The sequence below is a fragment of the Symphalangus syndactylus genome, chromosome 6 (assembly GCF_028878055.3).
Source record: "Symphalangus syndactylus isolate Jambi chromosome 6, NHGRI_mSymSyn1-v2.1_pri, whole genome shotgun sequence".
Taxonomy (NCBI): domain Eukaryota; kingdom Metazoa; phylum Chordata; class Mammalia; order Primates; family Hylobatidae; genus Symphalangus; species Symphalangus syndactylus.
The window spans coordinates 19,687,467-19,707,964 of record NC_072428.2 but is presented as its reverse complement, the minus strand read 5'-3'; the positions used below and the strand labels follow the sequence as shown (position 1 = coordinate 19,707,964).

Genomic DNA, 20,498 nt, shown 5'->3' with positions numbered 1-20,498 from the left:
GTATAAGAGTACAATTCAGTGAATGATCCTACACTGGCCTCTGGTGGATGGACACAATACTATGTCTACCTATAATCATCAGGCAAATGTATTTACATGCTTTGACCAAAGATAAAGTATCAGATTCTTCTTTTTAATTATCATTGTTAGATTTTACTTCATGGAATCTTTACTTGGGAATTTTACCTTATGTACACATCACCTGGGAGGTATTTATTAAAAAGCAGATTCCTAGGGATTTTCCCGCAAGATTCAGTAGTTCTAGTAGTGTGCAGATCAGGAACTTTGACTTTCAGACCAGCTTTGAGAAAATACTCTAAGTGAAGGGAGGAGTTTAGGGAGATAAATGAATTTTTCAACATTTTGTGCCCATTTTTGTATATATTACATTTTTTCTATGAATAAGGTCTATAGCTTTCATGAAATTGTGACATTCCCCACCACCCAAAGCATAAGAACAATTATTTTACTTTAAATATGACATTTCTGTTGAATGTCACCATTGTATATTATTTGAAAGGCATTTTGACAATGAAAAAGGATGATGGGTTATAGGAATAATTTTACTGTGATCTTGCTGATCGCAAATACATAGGCTAGGATATTATAGCTTACAGAATTTTAGGATGGGCTTTAGTTCAGCACACGTTCTGTCCCAAGTCTGAAGGATTATAGTGCATGTGTCTATAGGTCAAAGCTACTCCATCACAGGGAAATGTCCTTGCTACTTCTGTCTATTGCTGCCAGATCTGTGTTCTTTGTGAGTGTTTTGCCATTAGCAAGTGCACAGACAAGAGACTAGGGAGACCACACAGGCTGTGGAGGCATCTCATTGCCTGTACTTTCAGGAAATGCCCCTCCAATCATTTCGCTGTTTCTGATAACTTTTCTGTTGTATATTTCATACACGAAGGTACTTGGTAGTTTTAAAGCCTTACACAAGAGTAGAATTTTATGATTAGGGTAATTATTTGTGATTTAAAAGAGAGACATCAAAGTTAAATATTAAGAGAATCTTGACCTACAATAGAAAAAAATGTAAAATTATATATATATATGTGTGTATATATATGTGTGTGTGTGTATATTATATATTTTTTTCCTCCTTCTTCATTATTTCCAGGAAAACCGTTTTAAGAAGGAAGAAGATGCATGTAGGTATTCTCCCTAGATTAAAGATTAGAAACTTCATTGGAAGAAATGCTTTTTTGCCTCTACAAATAAAAGTATAGTTTTTAGTTTTTTTGTTCATAGTAGAAAAATTAGAAAATACTTAGAGGCACCGACACCCACACACCCATGCACACACTCACACCCACACACACACTCACACCCACACACACACAGCAAAACAATAAACATGCTCTTTCTATAGCAGTAGAATTTGTATCTACTCTATGGCCAGCCAAAATAAAGATTACATCCCAGTCTTCATTGAAGCTGGGTATAGTCATTTAACTAAGTTTGTGCCAATGAGATGTGAGGGGCACTGGTATGTGCAACTTCTGGGTCACATCCTTAAGACACGTGCACTCTTTTTATCATTTTCTTCCTGGCTAGAAATTGGGAATCATTAGAACAACTCCTTTAGACCCAGACATGGAGGCCACGTGCTTAGAATGACAGAAAACTCCAGCAGCCTGAATCCCTGGGTCATTTCATGGAACAAAGCCTACCCACCTTTCCTAAACTGTTACATGAGAGAGAAATCAAATTCTTGTTTGAGCTGCTCCATTTTTCAGCTTCCTTGATATGGTAGCTGAAATCAGCCTTAGCTAATTACAGAGAAGTGAGATATGTGCTTTCTTCTTCCTTTTCTTCATCCTCTTGCTTGGAACAAGGGTTTGGGGGGGTGTCATCCTGGACCATGTGGAGAAGGTTGGTGCTGTAGTCATGGCAGAGTAGAAAGATAGAAGCCTGGGTCAGATGACTTTGTGGAGCAGAACAATCATATTATCCTTGGAATATCTATATCTCTTACTGTTGCGTGAGCGAGAAATAAACTTCCATTTTGTTTAAGCTGTTGTTACTTTGGGTGTCTTTTTATGTAGGCAAACTTATATGCAGTTAACTAATAAAGTCATAGTCTATTGTCCTATAGATAAACCATGGTTATATGCATCCTTTCTGAAATTTATGTTTATTAATATGTATATATGTATTCAGTTATTAGTTAAGAACATGGAAGTTGGAGACAACCAAGATTTGAATCTAAACTCTGTTACTTTCTAACTAGGTGGTCTTGGGAAACTTTCTTAACATTTCTGAGCTTCAGTTTTATCATATGTAAAATAGATATAATAACTTCTACCTCACTGAATCATTATTAGGATTAAATAAAAATATATAAAATGCACATAAATATGTTTATTTATATTTATAGTACCTGAATTATTGTAAAGGCTCAACTTAATATTTTCATTCACTTATATATTCAGCAAATTTATTATAATTATTTTATAAAAGTGGGCTCATAATACTCATAGTTTTTGTAACTCACTTTTTTCCCCTCACCACTCTACAGATAAGAAGTAACTTGCTTTTTCATGTAACATTATATTATGAACACCTCATAGCAATAAATATTATTTACCAGTGTTTTGATGACTTCCTGGTATTCAGTTGTATGGATATTTGTTTAGCCATTCTCTTTTTGTTGGATATTTGAATTATTTCTAATTTTTGGCTATTACAAATGATGTTACATTGCATGTCCTCATTCATTTGGTAAATGTTTGTTGAATATCTACTATGTGCTAAATGTTACTCACAGAAGTGAACAAAAGACACAAAGATCATTGCCTTCAGAGAAATTGTATTCTAGAAGGGGGAAACTGAAATTTGTATTCTAGAAAGGGGGAAAACAACCAGGGCACGGTATAGGGAATCATGAGTGCTGGCAGGAGGATTTAGGGTTGCAATTTTATATAGTATGATCTGGTAAGGTAAAATTTGAATAAAGTTGGAATGAGGTGAGTCTGCAGATACTTGAGGCCCAGAGAACAGCGAGTGCAGAGGCCAGGTCATAGCAGCACCTGCCCAGCTGAGGACCAGCAAGGAGGCCAGTGTGGCTGGAGTTGCATGAGCAATGGTGAAAGGAGTGGAAGCTGAGGTTAGAGGGCATGGAGGTAGGGAAAGATCGGGCATGGATAGCTTTGTAGGTCCTTGCAAGGGTTCTGGCCTTTGTTTATTTGTTGATTGATTTTAGTACCAGCGTCTTTGCACCCTTCTTATTTATGGCCTTTGGATACATTTTCACCCATGGAAATGCTGGTTCAAAGATCTGCAAAAATATATGTCCTCGATTAAATAAAAATGTTCAAGGGAATAGATCAGACATTTTTGGCTTTGCAGTGAAATCTTTGCCCACATACTTCATCATTTCTTTTGGATACATTCTTAAACATGGAAATGTGAGCTGAAAGATATGTAAAATGTTATGTCTTTGAGTGAGTAAAAATTTTAAGGGACTAGATTATATGTTTCTTATAAGCAGCGGCCATGTCATATAATTTTCTTAACTCTTCTTCCAGCCTAGCAGAGTGTTAAGCACATAGTGAACTCTCAGTGTGGAACTTCCTGGTTGAAGGGCTGAATATAAATCTATGTTTCAATCTTAATTGTTACCCATCCTTTAGAGTGGAGAATGAATATGTTACTTTACAGGAACTGTGAGTAAGTTCCTGACAGTGAGATCCCTGCTCTCCTTAGGGATACATTTTAGTGGGAATAGACAAGCAATGAACAATTTAGGAAGGTAATTTCAGTTTATTTCATATGAATTTGAAGAAAACAGCCCATGTGATAGAGAGTGACCTGATCCTATGACTCTGATGGTACGGTGGAGATAAGGTGATTAGAGAATTATAGCCTCAATGAGCATCAGCATTTCTACCATTGGGTGTGGAGGGAAGTTAAACTGCATAGTTACCCTGTGGTTTTATTTCGTCATGTGGGGCAGCATGGAATTGGATTAGTGATGACAGTCCTTACGTCAAACTCAGTGTCATAATTAAGGGGGTACAGAATGTGGAAACACTCCAAATGTTTATCAACTGGTGAATGGAAAAATAAAATGTGGTACTATTCATACAATGGACTATTATTTGACAATAAGAAGGGAAGTGCATACTCCAACAAACAAACTTCAGTAATGTTATGCTAAGGGAAAGAAGTCAGGCTCAAAAGACCACATGTCATATGATTCCACTGATATGGAATATCTAGAAGAGACAAATACATAGCAACAAAAAATAGATTAGTGGTTGCCTGTGGTTGGGAGTAGGAACGGGGAGTGATGGCAAATGGGCTCCAGGCACCTTTTTGGGGTGATGGAATGACCTAAAAATGGAATCGTGGTGATGGTGGTACAACTTTGTATACTTCCTAAAAATCATTGAATTGTACACTTTAAATGAGTAAGCTTTGTGATGTGTAAATTACACCTCAATAAAGCTGTAGGGAAGTGGAGGTATTGTTCATAGATACTTAGATCTTCCCTGAGTTCTTCACTAGATAAGCATGTGTCCTTGTGATCCTGGGTTTGGCTCAAGAACTAGGAGGATCCTGCTTGTCTGTAAATATCACCTATTAAGAAAATAAATCAATTGTGCATAGACTTGTAAGTTTAGCATAGAAAAGGGCTGTGGTGCAAAAAAGAAACAAACTTGGATGTAACAGATTCTACCTTGTGTTGACATTGTCATCAGCAGCTGTTGCTCTGTTAGGAGTTCTGGAGCTGTAGGAGGCTATGCCCAAATATGCTGCATCTCTTCCCAGTGTGGGCCACCTCTTTTGTGGTCTTGACTAAGTCAGTTGGGAAGGTAAGCTCATTTTATGGGATGGGTATGTGTGGCCTCATAGCACCAAACTGTTATCTACTTGACAGGTTGCTATCATCCTGTATTTGCACCCACCATCACTGAGATTATTTAAAAAAAAGTTATCTAGGGCATGCCAAATTATATGTGAAAGTACGGTACAGATTGCAGTGGAAAGATAACATGATGATTCTGTGATACCTGGAAAGGAAACGTAACCAGTTGGAGATAGTGCCTTCATTTTTGTTTTAAAAACAAAAGAGAACTCACTTGTGAACTCTTTTTTTTTTTTTTTCTTAATCTCTTCAGGCCACCATAGCTGAAGCTCCCCTTACTTCTCACCTGGGTTACTATGGTAGCTCCACACTTTCTTGTCTCTAGTACCTGAACCACTTTGATCCATTCTATCCATTTGTCTTCTTAGAGCACAGCTCTAATTTTGACTCCCCAGGATGTAGGTCAAGTACAGAGTTTTTGTCAGGCCCTCCAAATATACCCTGTCCATGCGTCCCCAAATCTTCCTGGAATAATAGGCAATTCTTACTCAGGCCTTGTGTGTTCCTACCTTGAGGACTTTGCTCATAGAATTTTCCCTTTGTAAAATGACCTCTTCACAGTGCTGACCTGTTGAAATTGTAGCTATCTTTCAAAGCCCAGCTCAGATGCCTTAGTCCTATGTGAAGCCTTTTGTGATTCTCCCAAACCAATTATGATTTTACCGTTCTTTGTCTTTGTATCTCTCTTATATCATCTGCCATCGGTGCCTTCTATTTTGGTGGTTTGCATATATGGCTTAACTTCCTAGTTTGTAAACTCTGTAAGGACAACAAGGACTGAGTCTTAACCATCTTTGTCACCTTGCACATAGTTGATGACCAGGATATAACTTTTGGATTGAATGAGCTCCGTAACTCAGCCACCACACAGAATTTTTTTTTCTGAAAATAAGCTTTCAGAAACATTACACTCTCTTCATATTTTTCTCTCTGTAAGTGCCTAACACTGGACATTTCAAAAGTTTCAACTTACTGCTATTGTGTCCCTCATCTGGGGCTTTTCACGCACATTTTTCCAGGCCAGGGTTGTGCATTTGTGCCTTGGCAGGTTGATGGCTGTGACTGTGAATAATGAGTCAATTATCATCCAGCCTCAAGGAAAGCACAGTTATTCCTGACTGGCCAGACTGAGGTAATCCTGTCCTCCCTATGCCCTTTCAAATGAGGAACATAAAACTGTTGGGATTCAGAGCACTGCAAAGGGAATTTAGACAAAGCATTTGTCTGCTGAATTTAGCTTCTTTGGATTTATTCTGATTTATGATTGATTGGTTTTTAAATTGCTTATTTAGTTCGAACGACTATCGCTCCAGGGGAGGCCAGATACCAAGGAGCATGTGATCAAGAAGCAGTGGAGTGAAGTAGTTTGGCTGGACAAATCAAGAGCAAATATTATTGTCCAGAGAAACACTGCTCTAGGCAAGGAATATAATGCAAAAATCACGCCCTGACTTTCAGAGTACCCAACCTTGTTATAAGCATGATGGCTTATCCCCTATTCTCTTCGCAGAAGGATTTTTGCAATTGCCTAGTGTTGCACAGAATTGTCCCCCCACGAATTTTTTTTTCCTTCCAGCAATATATTCAATGTCTCCTCTCAACTGAGAACATGCTCTTAATTTATATTGCTGTTGACCAGAGTGTGGAAGAACAGACACTCCGAGGTTGCTGGCAGATTTGGTTGTGAATTCTAATGTTGGTTGTGCTGATCTGTGAAAATTCTCCTGCAAGTGTGATAATGCTTCTCATTGCATGGGCACTAGTCTGGCTTTTGTACAGATTAATTTGAATTTTTAAAAAAGTTTCTTTCAAAATTGAGTTCTTTAAAAATAATCACTTTTATCTGGAAGGTATATAATCAATATGTGGTTAGTGTTTAATTTATCAAGACATCAAAAGTTTCAACCTTTTCAAGGTGTGTAACCTTTTTCTTTGGTCTGAAATTAGACCCAATAGGTGTAGTGGGGGCCTTGTAAGGGAGATCTGTTGGAAGCTTGTCTGTTTGGTATCAAAAGGAAATTGAAATTCCGTTGCTTCAGAGTAATGAAAGCTCGAAAAACCTTTAGAAAAAAACTTTCGTCTCATCTGTATTGAAGTTTTGACTCAGAAATGCCCAAAGGAATGCTTTTTCAGGTCTCAATAACCTACTTGTTCTCTGAAATATTGCTGTTAGATTTCTAAACCGTATTATGTCTGACACTTATTTCAAAGCAAGAAACATTAGGGATAAGATGAAAGGGTGGAAGAGGACCCTGATGAAAAACAGAAACAGAAGAAGATGAGACGAACACTTGGGTGGCACATTTTTATTGCACCAGGATTACTATAGGAAGCGGCATCTGGCTCTCTAGTCGGGCTTTCAGCCACTTCAGATTCTGGTCTGTGCCAGCATCTGCCATTTTGACATTATCATATTGAAAAATAACTTTTTTCCCTATCTCATTGTGCCAAGATATTTATTATTTGCTGGATTTTAAAAACAACAATAAAAGCCTTTAGAAGGAGCACTTCTGGGTCTTAGGAGGGATATAGCATATATTCTTGTGAAACCAATTCTGAAATTTAGAAAGGAGCCTTAAACTGTAGCTTTTGTCAGAGAGCGAACAAGTTCTTTTCTACATCATCCAGTCTGTTTTTTAAAAATGAAAACTTTGTGTTTATAAAAGGAGAATTTTAAAAAGAGTGGATGAGAATTTTTGTTAGATCTGAGATCCCAATAATAGTTCAACATCAGAATCAGAAGCTGGGACTTCATTATATTTTGCTCTTTATTTCCAAGGAGTTTCATCTGGTTACCTGTCACATAACCTGGGTGTTTTATTGGAAATAGTAGAGTACACTGAGTGATTGTGAGAACAAATAGAACTCGTCCTTGTAGAACATCTTTGATTTTCAGACATTGCTGTGCTTTTCAAGTATTTAAGTCAATAGATTATTACAATAGTGTGCTGGGTACATAGTATTTTCTTAGTAATTACTAGATTTAGGTTATACTTGATTTAAAGGATGAGCAGGGAAAACTGAAACTGTTTCACCTTTTATTAGAATAGAGCACTGAGGCATGGCAGTAGCCACAGGAAGTCTGCTTTCCTTTGAACATTGATGAAGTTTGAGGAACCCTTTCATCCCTCAGTTAACTCCTATTTCCAAGTGTCTCCATGCCTATCTTGCTCTACTCTGCTACCAATGCTTTTTGCCCTAGGACTGATTCAGGACATCTCTGTGGCTGTAAAAGTAGAAGAAGTCAGGGAGACTAAGTCCTAAGACCATTTCTTCCTCATTTATCTCATCTTGTATAGGGCTGGTTACTCCAGCGTATTCTTAGCAACCCTCCCCACACTTTGCTCAGCACCCCTCAGCCCTCCACCCACAGAAACCAAGGTTGGGTGCTTCACACCAGAATTTCCAAGGATTTATTGAGGCAAAAGGCAAGGGCCACCTCTCCCACTAGTAGCTAGTTAGAAGTCACTGGTGCTGGTGCAGTAGGCAGTAGTAGAGAGCTGGCCTGAGCTGGTGTTATTTATGGATATGACCTTTTTAAAGAGAACGTGATGCATTTCATATTTGTGTTTTCCCTCTCTGGCTTATTAATGATGTGTTATAGATTAAGTCCCCTTATCTCTGTTTCCCATCAGTATATCTGTGTTTTGTCCTAAAGATAACCTCACAAGTCTTAATTCTACCAATGATAGGGTATTCAGAAGCAAACAAATGATTTTAACTGGATTTGTACCAGGCTGTGATCATTACAACAACATGAATCTCACTGATTTTGATGCCATGCACTGACAGGTCAAGAGAAACAAAGATGGGCACTGTGCTGGGTTAGGCTATCTGTAACCCCTTCAGTTAGGGATGTTCCTAAGGAACTCACAGATAAGACAATTGCTGAGTCTCTGGAACATTTTTATAGTAGAGGCTAGTAAGGGGATGGAGTAGGATTCTCCAACCCAACAATGGCTTGATTTCTGCCACTTGACTTTTTTGAATTCCTTTATCACTCTTTTAGTGATCGTTGACGTAGGTTCCTGTACTTGCTGTTGTCAGAAGAAGCAAGTTTCAGTTCTGGAATGTACCCTGCACCCTTAGTTCTTCTTCGACTATTGTAAACCATTCTTCCTTGTCTCCTTTCTCCTTTCTGGCTCCCTGCCCCCACCTTTCTGCTTCTTTTTTCCTCTATTCTCTAAAGACCTTTTCTTTTCATTTGCTGCATTAATGCAGGAAGCAAGGCACAGTGGTTAGGAGGATAAGTTCTAGAGTCAGAAGGCAGGTTCAGATCCCCACTCTGCTACTTAACCATCTGTATAGCCTTGAGCAAGTTACTTTCTTTCTCTATAGGCCTTGGTTCTCTAATCTGTAAGGTGAGGATAGTAACAGTGTCTACTTTTAGTGGTATTCTGAGGATTAAATGAAATGATTCATGAGATGCTCACAGAAGAGTGCCACTCAACGAATGTTAACTCTGATTATTTTAATATTACTATTAATATTAAAAATAATGTTATGGCTTAAACTATTACCTCAGTGTAATTGATGAACAGATATTTACCTCCTGTGAAATCTCTCCCAGATTTTAACCTACATTTGCAGCTGCCTTTGGGTCATGCCCACTACAATTTCAACTGGCACTTCAAATGCAATATGGCCAAAGCTAGATTCATTATCTTTTATCAAAATTATTTCATTTTATTTCCCCCACATTTCTTTTAATAGCATCATGATATAATTGTCTTAGTCTCTTAATTTAGGATTACTCGTAGATGCTTTCCTCAGCCTAAGTAGATAGTCATGAATGTACATGGATTTAGTACAAAGATATTCATTGTTTATAATTTTAAACAGTCAAGAATAAGGAATTGGTTAAATAAACTATCTTACATTTATATAAAGGAGTTCTTGATAACTATTAAAATTACATGGAATATTCAATAACCTGAAAAGAGATACTGCTGGCAAGTTGAGTTATGTACAGTATGATTCCATTTGGATTTTTGGAAGTGCATGGATACATAAAAAATATTTATGTATCCTGAAAAAACTTTGTTGTGGCCTTTCTGGCTTGTAGGATTATGAGTTATTTTCATATTTTACTTTTTTCCCCTCATAAGTTTTCTAAAATCATCCATACCTTGCTTTCATATAAAGAAAAAATCCCTCAAATTTAGAAAAAGATGGGATAGCTCATGTCTAAGAGTCTCACAAATACTGTATTTTATTAACTTTTTAACAGCGACCAAGAACAGTGCTGGATATGTAATAGGCACTCAATAAATATATGTTGAGTGACATAATGTTATCTTTCTATCCAATTTTAGAAATCACTTTTAACAGTTCAGAGTGCTTAATGCCTCAAGGGTTCGGTTTGTAGAGTTCTTTGAAAAGTATTCTTTTTTGTTGGAAGAAACTTTCTCAATATACACAAAATAAACCAGATTTGGTGTTGTGGATGTTTTCTAATAGTGCATAACTTCTTATTTCAGAGGATCGTGTGTCCAAAAGGGGAGTGTTTGGAACTGATTCTTCAGAAAACATTTTTACCTCAGCAAAAGTTACTCATAAAAATGAAGCAAATGACTGCCATCTTAGAAATAAAACCATCTTTCTTCGTACTTCATCACAATGTTTGGAAGAACAGGTAACACCAACATAGTACGTGTATAGAAACAATCTGAGAAGAAAAGAATTCTTCATGAATCAAATAAAGGAGACCCTACTAAACACTAGACAGTTATTAGATCTATAATTCCTAATTCTAGAAGGAGTGCCATTGGAGCATTTTATTGAAAGTCATCATTACATGTATTTCATATTGTTGACAGCTATTGTTTATGATGATAACTGGTTATCCCCAATTTTTGTTCAAAAGTTCTTAAGGATCTGCCATCTATAAATTATTGAAATTATTTCTTTTAGCTTGTCTTCTATTTGGGACAAAAGAGTTCCTTTCTATAATTCTCTGTGTAAAATGGGACTTTCTTTCACCTGTCCTAGATTCATCTCTTTCAAACTCAAGGTGGAATCGATTATCTTGTTTTTCTCTAAGATTTGGTCAATAAATGTTAGATACTCTTTTTCTAATCTTGAAGACTTTATAGACTCTTCACATTCTCCTCAGCTATGGTTTTTAATTATCAAGGAATTATAGTGGAAACTGTTCTGCTTTTTAAGCCATTTAAGTTTCTAATTTCTGCTTCATCATGTCTTCCTTGCAATATTGTGGACAGAATTGTATATTGCATTTTTTTTAACAAGGGAACAAAAATCTCTGTGTTAGAAATATGTTTATGTACAGCAGATGCCTGTAATTCTTTATTTCCTGAACTTGCTTCCAGAGAGATAATTGTGGGATATGAACTTTTTTCACTCTTTACTGGCAATGACTGACCATTGGGATTATATTATATAGAGAGTCTTTAACCAGCATTTGAGAAACAAAGAATGGTTGAATGACATTGTTTTCTAATAACTTGAAAATGTTGTGTTAGCATTCTCTGATTTGTTCATCAGAGGTTCATTGGGATGGGATAGGAGTGGGGAGTATTCCTATTTTACTCATGAGAAGACTGAGGTTAAGTAGTCTATTATAGGTTACTCTGTAGATGAGTCTACAGGACAGAAGTAGAATCAGAGCTCCTGAAACCTATTCCCTGACCTCCGCTATGGCTTACTGAATTTGGTCTGTTATGCTTAGCTAATTAACAAAAACGGGAAGGGGAGTTTTGTCATCTGAAGGGCTACAAGATCAGCTTCTTTATTTTCAGTTGTTTCATTTTTCCATCAATATGTGATGGATGAAGGCCAAAAAGTATTTTTTCAGATAGTGATGGATGAAGGCCAAAAAATTGGCAGTTGTTTTCAAGGTGATCTGAATTGGCAGAAAAGGTGAAGGTAAGGCATGTTTTAATTTTCTTGGCAAAAACCAAAAACACAACAAACAAACTAAAAACACAGGACTCATTTACTGTCCCTTATACAAAGTTGGGGAATTCAGCAGATTTTGTCCTTAAAATTTTTTTTATTAATTGATGTTTGAATATCTTAAACTATCCTTGGTCAGCTGGGGTCTGGATCTTTTTTCCTTAGAGCTTAATAAATGAAAGGGGTGCTTTGATAGAGAAACATGACTCCAGTCCCCCTTAGCATACACCACTAAGTAAATAACAATATAGTATGAGAGAATTTCAAAATTTAGTAGTGAAACCATTATGTGGAAGATAAATTTTTGCCTTTACTTGGATGCCAGATAATAACTGCAGGTACGTACTTAAAAGCAGTGGCAGTACCATTTAAAATTCCTATGTAATAGCTATGGTCTCGCAAGTAGAGCTGGGGAAAGAAAGACCCAGCCTGTCTTTTGAATTCCAATTATGAAATGTAAATTTGTAATTTTATGGTATTTTGTTATGCACATGTTTAGGTCATGAGCATGAAAGGCATTGCAACCTTATTCCTTTACTAGGTCTCATTCGTGCCAGTGGTGAGATCATTTTCTTATTTACACTCTTTGATATTCACTTGAGATGAATTAGTTCATGTCTAAATGTTACCATTTTGTTAATCTAAAATGTCTCATTGTCAGCTTGCAGTGGAAAGCAGTATTCCATGTGGAATAGTTTTTCATTGAAACACTGCTATTTTGTCTGTAAAGGTCATTTGCCCTGCTTTTTACCTTTGAAGTAATTTTCAGTTTTATTTGCTCAAAAGAGAGAACACTTGAGTTTTTGCCCTGCTCACCTCTCTTGTGATTTTGTTTTGAATGAACTTTTCTCTCCTGCTTTCTTTGGTTTCTTCTCTCTGGCTCCTCAGAGTGCCATAAGAAAGCACGGTGTTATGACAGTAGCCAGAGCCACCGCCACCATTTGCTTGACAGGCAAAAGCAACAAAATGAAAACAAAACCCAGAAACACTGTTTTCAGCTGTCATGGTGGTGGTATATATTCTGGGACAGAATCTGGAACAAAGTCCCTTTTAAAAAACTCTCAGACTGCTTTTTTCCCTTTCAGTGCAGAGGCCTGACTATGGTGCCTACAAAATCCAGGCCAGCTTTCAAATTTACTGCTTCTATCAGATGTCTCTTGGGAAAGCACAGTGACCACAAAAGCCTTGAGCTGGGACTCAAGCGTTAATGAGAAAAGTGGATTCAGCTGTTCAGTTAGGTGTTGTGGAAGTGAATTCATTGACTTTTCACTGCAGTTTTTCTTTAGGTCTATTCTGCTTAAAAATTATGTTAATTCTTTTTTTCTAGGTAGATAATTTCCTAGATTTAGAAGATTTGGACATGGATGAAGAGATTAAACCCCAAATGAGTGAGGGTATGCTTTCTATTTCCTTTCTATACTACCTGACCTCTTTCTAGAAACTACAAATAAGGCTTTAGACAGCTTTCCTGTTTTTGGCAATTCTTACCTCCACCTCTCCTAAGATAGGAAAAACTAAAGTTGTGAGCTATTTTTTTCAGTAACAAAAATTTCACCTGAAAGGTCAGAGCTTTTTGAAGATTGTGAAACCTTTGGTCTTAAATGAAATAAAGGTGTGCTCTCCCCTTAACAATTCATCACAGGATTGATTCTTAGGTAATTGTCTCAAGTGGAGCCATTGTAAGTCAAATCTTTGTTTCCTAGATGTACAGTCTTGTAAACTGAGATTATCTTTGAGGGACACATAAAATACCTATTAATCTTAAAAATCATAAAAATATCAGAATTGATCACAAAAATAAGGCTGTCTTGCCTGGTATTAAAGGTTACTGAGGCTGAACCAAGTTTCAGTGGACTTGAGTGAACTAATGTCAAGACTTTCCCACATGTAGAATAACATGCAAAGCCTAGGCTGAAAATCTATGCAGGCTTCAGTGAGCTATTCTAAAGAAAATAAAAGAAAATCCATTTTTTTGCTTTTAAAAATATTTATTATGTAAATTAAACCTTTAATACTAAAGATATATTGTAAATGTTTCTTCTGAGGCATTTTTCCACATGGGCTGGATTGAAAAAGGCTTCATGTTAGTCTGTTGATGTTTATTTAGAGGAAAACTTTTTTCTTTCTAGTTAACATTTCTGGATAGGCATAGGTATTCTTTGTTTCTCGAAGGACGTTTGAAATATGTTCAAAATCAGGAGGTTTTTTTTTTTTTAAACACTCATTCCTGATTTAACATGCAAGAATATATCAAAGTCAATGCCTAATGTTACAGAAGGGGCAGTTTCCACGGAGGTTTGGTTGTTGATATTTAACTATTGTTTACTGTTTTTAGGTAGTCATAAACATGTTTTATGGTCATTAGTGTTGGGGGAGGATGGCTTATTTATAATCAGACAGAAGTTAAAGTGACTAGGTAAAGTTGGTTTAGGGATGGTGACTATCTCTACATTGGTTGTATAAACCTCTACTCTAGCTTCTTCAGCTGCTTGAATTTGAAAGGCTTTGGTAATTGGAAGAAATGAACATTTTTATTCTGCTTTCAAACATCAGACTACTCCATGAAGGGATTGCTTCTCAAGCACACTATTAACCAGTAGATGTTGCAGATTCTTTAATTACTTATTTGGTTAAGTGAGATCAGAGGTCTAGAGGGATCACATCCTCCAGGGAGAGGTTCTCTAACTTTAATACCCTGAGTGGCTCTGAATTTCTATAATGAGAGCAGCACAGGGACTCCAGTTGGATTAGAAGGGAGAGCTAAGGACTTGTCAGGAAGCTACCTTTGTAGAGGAAGCACACTGTTTTGGGTTTTGGGTGATTTGGGGGAGGGAACCTTGTTAAAAATGCAGATTTCTGGATCACCCTCCCAATAGAGAATCTAATTCAGAAGGTCTTTGGTGGCATCTGGTGATCTGCATTTTAACCAACACCCCAGACGATTCTAATGTAATTAATTTGAGGATAACACGTGGAGACAAATGGTTCTAGTCTGCATGTAATACATACGCAATATAAAATAAATTTCATAAGAGGGCACAAAAGTACATGTTTTGGGTGCTTTTGTGATGGTTTAAATTTTTCACTTCTTGCCAGTATGAGAACTCTGTATATTGACATAAACCGACATAACCAACAGATCTGATTTTTGTTATGTCAATCTTTTTTTTTTTTCTCACTGTCGCCCAGGCTGGAGTGCAATGGCACGATCTCAGCTCACTGCAACCTCTGCCCCTCAAGTTCAAGCAATTCTCCTGCCTCAGCCTCCCAAGTAGCTGGGATTACAGGTGCATGCTGCCACGCCTGGCTAATTTTTTTGTATTTTAGTAGAGACAGGGTTTCACTGTGTTGCCCAGGCTGGTCTCGAACTCCTGAGCTCAGGCAATCCACCTGCCTCGGCCACACCCCGCCCCACCCCCCCGCCCAAGTGCTAGGATTACAGGTGTGAGCCCCCTCACCTGGCCCATCAATCTTTTAAATTGCCTTTTTACCTTTTTACAGTATTTTCACATTGTTTTCTTTAAATATTTTTTCAAGTTGCATTTTTCAATTACTAGATTTATTTTAAAATATTGATAAAAACATCTTACTAGTATGATTTTTCCAGAAATCAGATAATAAGCCTTCTTGTATTTGTGTATAAAAGATTACTGAGGCTGAACCAAGACTTGAATGAACTAGTCAAGACCTTCCCACACATAGAATGATGTGCGAAGCCTATGCTGAAAATCAACCTAGGCTTCAGCAATCTATTCTAATTACTGAAAAGGCCACTAGGGCTTTACAATTTTCATAATGCTCAATCTGGGTCATTTAAAGGAAAAAGAAATTAAATAGTTCGTGCCAAGGTGAATTTTAGTTTGGGCCTAATTTGTTTTACATTTCAGGAATGTGAGCAGAAGGCAAATATTTATATCAGATGGGAAATGTGACATTTTAAATAGTAAAGTTGCTTGTATAATTTTGGCAGCTGGGAGGTTTACTGATTAGATTCTGTTGTTATTGTTTAAGCAACAGATTTGCCTGGGGCAACAAGGAAGTGGCTTGCATATTGTTTTTCTACCATTGACTTTATTTGTTCACCCCATTCACTCTCATAAATATTCTCTAAGATTTAGGAGCGTGATTCTTTTCTAATTATTTGTTTTATCATTTGGCAGCCCAGGTGGAAAGATTGGAGATGGTTTTTCAGTGGAGCCAATTCTATTAAGCAATGGTATTAAGCAGTTTTCTCAGGGTAGTGTCTGCCACAGAGTTTGGTGCACTGTGTTTATTTGACATCAAGTTAACCTATTCTTCCTTTTTTGAATTTGAGATAAGGTAGTTAACCTGGTGACTGTCATGCCTCAGACAAACTGGCTCAAACTTTTACTCAGCACAATTATTGTTTGGATTAGTTATTAGTTATTGTGCTGAGGCCATTAGAATAGGAAGATTTTCTGTTCATTTTTATTTTTATGCTTCCTCAGTGGGCCCAGCCCAACCTCTTCTGGTCGAGTGCAAGTAGCTCAAGAGACTTTTTTTTTTTTTTTTTTTAATCTAACTCTGAGATTCATACTTACACACATCTCTTGGTCAGCAGGTGTACTTATGTTGTGGCTGATTGTATTGACTGAGAATGGGCACTGATTCCTGCTCAAAGGTTGGCAGCCTTGTTTGATTTTTATTTTCAGGTTCTCCAGTACTGTACTTCTGCCTTAGTCCATTTATGTTGCTGTAAAAGAATACCTGAGGCTGGGTAAAGAAAAGAGGTTTATTTGGCTCGTGGTTCTGCAGGCTGTGCAAGAAGCATGGAGCCAGTGTGTGCTTCTGGGGAAGCCAAAGGGGAACCACATGTGCAGAAACTGCATGATGAGAGAGGAACCGAGAGAGAGGGAAAGAGGTGCCAGGCTCTTTTCAACAATCAGTTCTTTTGGAAACTAAGAGTGAGAACTCAGCGAAAACTCACTCACTGTGGAGAGAATGGCACCAAGCCATTCCTGAGGGATCCACTCTCAAACCAAGCACCTCCCTCCAGTCCCTACCTCCAACAATGGGGATCAAATTTCAACATAAGACTTGCTGAGGCCAAACAAACCATATCCTAACCATAGCAATGTCCAGTCATTTTTAGTCCATTAATGGGATTAATTGCCATTAATGAGCAAGTGCATACAAATGATGACATCAGTTACCTCTTTTTGAAAAAAAGTTCTTTCCTAATTTGGAACTTTAAGCAGTTTTAGGCCATCCCTGAATGACTAGGGACTCTTAGTCGACAAATATTTAAGAACTGTGGCTGAAATCCTGGTTCCTCAAGTCCTAGGCTACCCTGGTAGTTCTCCAACACCTTTAAATAGTTGATTTTTGTAATTTATCTAGCTTTTCTAGTTGTTGATGGTGGGAGGGTTGGACTGACATTAGCTAGACCAGCAGACTCCTGAAGATGTGGTCTAGGAACCCCTCAGAAACCCTGAGGTTGGCAGGTCATGTGTTGATGTTTGCACTGAAGTTGGAAAAGCAATGCTGGGTGAAAATGCTGGCACCTTATTGTGAATCAAGTTTGTGGCACCAAATTATACTAGCAGTTGTCATCTTCACTGTCATAAATTTATAATCAAAAATAAATGCCAGTTTCCACTGAAAATTTCTTGAAGTAGTAAAAATTATTAATTTTATTACATCTTGATTCTTAAGTATACCTTTTTTTAATGATTTTTGTGTCAAAATAGTAAGTGTTCATAAGGCACTTCTGTTACATACTGAAATACAGTGGTTGTGGAAAAACACTTGGGTGATTGAGTGGTATGCTGAACTAGTTTATTTTTCTCTTTCATGAATCACCATTTTTATTTGAAAGTGTAACTGACAAACTATATTTCTCAAAAATGAATAAAGTGAGCCTGTCTCTTCAAGTCTAATAACTAATAGTATTCGTTGCCAATGATAAAATTGGCAATGGATCAAGCGAAAATTAGATTTTTAGAGAACTTGTATCTAGTACTGTGAGCTTGACAGCTTCTCAATATTTAAAGGCTTTTCTGGCAAAATTGGTGATATTAACTAATGTGATTTTTATACTGTATAATGAAATATGTCAACATTTGGAAGATCTACATAACACAGTGAACCAATATTTTCCAAATGACCAATTAATAATGTTTACAAAATTATACATAGGGGAAAGATCCATTCAGTGTGCAAGATAGACCAATGGATTTTAATGTAGCAGTACAAAAAGTTCACTGACAAGTTTTCAGAATGCTCATGGAAAATAACCTTTGAAAACTTTATCATTTTTCAGATCGTGGTGTAGTATCAAAGAAAAATATCCACAACTATATAAAAAGACTATTAAAATACTCTTCCCCTTTCCAACTACCTATCTGTGTGAATCTGGATTTTCTTTGCATCAACTAAAATAGCATATTTCAAAAATTGAATGCAGAAGCAAATAGGGAATCCAACTTTCTTCTGTTCAGCCAGATATTATAACAGATTCGAAAAAATGTAAAATAATGCTTCTCAATATTTTCTGTTTTTAGAGAATAGATTTTTAATAAAAATACTTATTTTAATATGTAATTTGATTATTTGTAATGATTCCAATATACAAATATTGGAACACTTGTCAGTTTTAATTCCTGATATGGTGAGTGTTGATAGACATAACCCATATAAACAAAAGCTCTTTGAGATCTTCAATCATTTTTAAGAATAAGAACTACTGAACAAGACTATCATAGCTGGAAGCTCTATTTAGAAGTCGCCTGTTGTCATTGGTTTCAAAGAACATCTTTATTTCTGCCTTCATTTTGTTATGTACCCAGTAGTCGTTCAGGAGCAGATTGTTCAGTTTCCATGTAGTTGAGCGGTTTTGAGTGAGTTTCTTAATCCTGAGTTCTAGTTTGATTTCACTGTGGTCTGAGAGACAGTTTGTTATAATTTCTGTTCTTTTACATTTGCTGAGGAGTGCTTTACTTCCAACTATGTGGTCAATTTTGGAATAGGTGTGGTGTGGTGCTGAGAAGAATGTATACTCTGTTGATTTGGGGTGGAGAGTTCTGTAGATGTCTATTAGGTTCACTTGGTGCAGAGCTGAGTTCAATTCCTGGATATCTTTTTTAACTTCATGTCTTTTTGATCTGTCTATTGTTGACAGAGGGGTGTTAAAGTCTCCCATTATTATTGTGCGGGAGTCTAAGTCTCTTTGTAGGTCTCTAAGGACTTGCTTTATGAATCTGGGTGCTCCTGTATTGGGTGCATATTTATTTAGGATAGTTAGCTCTTCTTGTTGAATTGATCCCTTTACCATTATGTAATGGCCTTCTTTGTCTCTTTTGATCTTGTTGGTTTAAAGTCTGTTTTGTCAGAGACTAGGATAAAATTGATAGACCGCTAGCAAGACTAATAAAGAAGAAAAGAGAGAAGAATCAAATAGACGCAATAAAAAATGATAAAGGGGATATCACCACCGATCCCACAGAAATACAAACTACCATCAGAGTATACAATAAACACCTCTACACAAATAAACTAGAAAATCTAGAAGAAATGGATAAATTCCTGGACACATACACCCTCCCAAGACTAAACCAGGAAGAAGTGGAATCCCTGAATAGACCAATAACAGGCTCTGAAATTGTGGCAATAATTAATAGCTTACCAACCAAAAAAATCCCAGGACCAAACGGATTCACAGCCGAATTCTACCAGAGGTACAAGGAGGAGCTGGTACCATTCCTTCTGAAACTATTCCAATCAATAGAAAAAGAAGGAATCCTCCCTAACTCATTTTATGAGACCAGCATCATCCTGATACCAAAGCCTGGCAGAGACACAACAAAAAAAGAGAATTTTAGACCAATATCCCTGATGAACATCGATGCAAAAATCCTCAATAAAATACTGGCAAACCAAATCCAGCAGCATATCAAAAAGCTTATCCACCATGATCAAGTGGGCTTCATCCCTGGGATGCAAGGCTGGTTCAACATACGCAAATCAATAAACATAATCCATCATATAAACAGAACCAAAGACAAAAACCACATGATTATCTCAAGAGATGCAGAAAAGGCCTTTGACAAAATTCAACAGCCCTTCATGCTAAAAACTCTCAATAAATTAGGTATTCATGAGACATATCTCAAAATAATACGAGCTATTTATGACAATCCCACAGCCAATATCATACTGAATGGGCAAAAACTGGAATAATTCCCTTTGAAAACTGGCACAAGATAGGGATGCCCTCTCTCACCACTCCTATTCAACACAGTGTTGGAAGTTCTGGCCAGGGCAATCAGGCAGGAGAAAGAAATAAAGGGTATTCGATTAGGAAAAGAGGAAGTCAAATTGTTCCTGTTTGCAGGTAACATGAGTGTATATTTAGAAAACCCCATTGTCTCAGCCCAAAATCTCCTCAAGCTGATAAGCAACTTCAGCAAAGTCTCAGGATACAAAATGAATGTGCAAAAATCACAAGCATTCTTATACACCGATAACAGACAAACAGAGAGCCAAATCAAGAGTGAACTCCCATTCACAATTGCTTCAAAGAGAATAAAATACCTAGGAATCCAACTTACAAGGGATGTGAAGGACCTCTTCAAGGAGAACTACAAACCACTGCTCAAGGAAATAAAACAGAACACGAACAAATGGAAGAATATTCCATGCTCATGGATAGGAAGAATCAATATCATGAAAATGGCCATACTAC

General features: G+C 37.0%; 1 protein-coding gene across 5 annotated transcripts in view; it reads left to right on the top strand.

Annotated features, from left to right (window-relative positions):
- The window catches only part of IFTAP (intraflagellar transport associated protein), a 69,101-nt gene that overhangs the window by 32,591 nt on the left and 16,012 nt on the right, over positions 1 to 20,498 (top strand). For 4 of the 5 annotated variants that reach the window (XM_055281892.2, XM_055281890.2, XM_055281891.2 and 1 more), the window contains 2 exons: positions 10,357 to 10,511; positions 13,122 to 13,188. The exons of the other annotated variant lie outside the window; for it this stretch is intronic. In XM_055281892.2, coding sequence (XP_055137867.1) covers positions 10,357 to 10,511; positions 13,122 to 13,188 — 222 coding nt within the window. The remainder of the gene's footprint in view (positions 1 to 10,356; positions 10,512 to 13,121; positions 13,189 to 20,498) is intronic. 5 annotated transcript variants of the gene reach the window in all.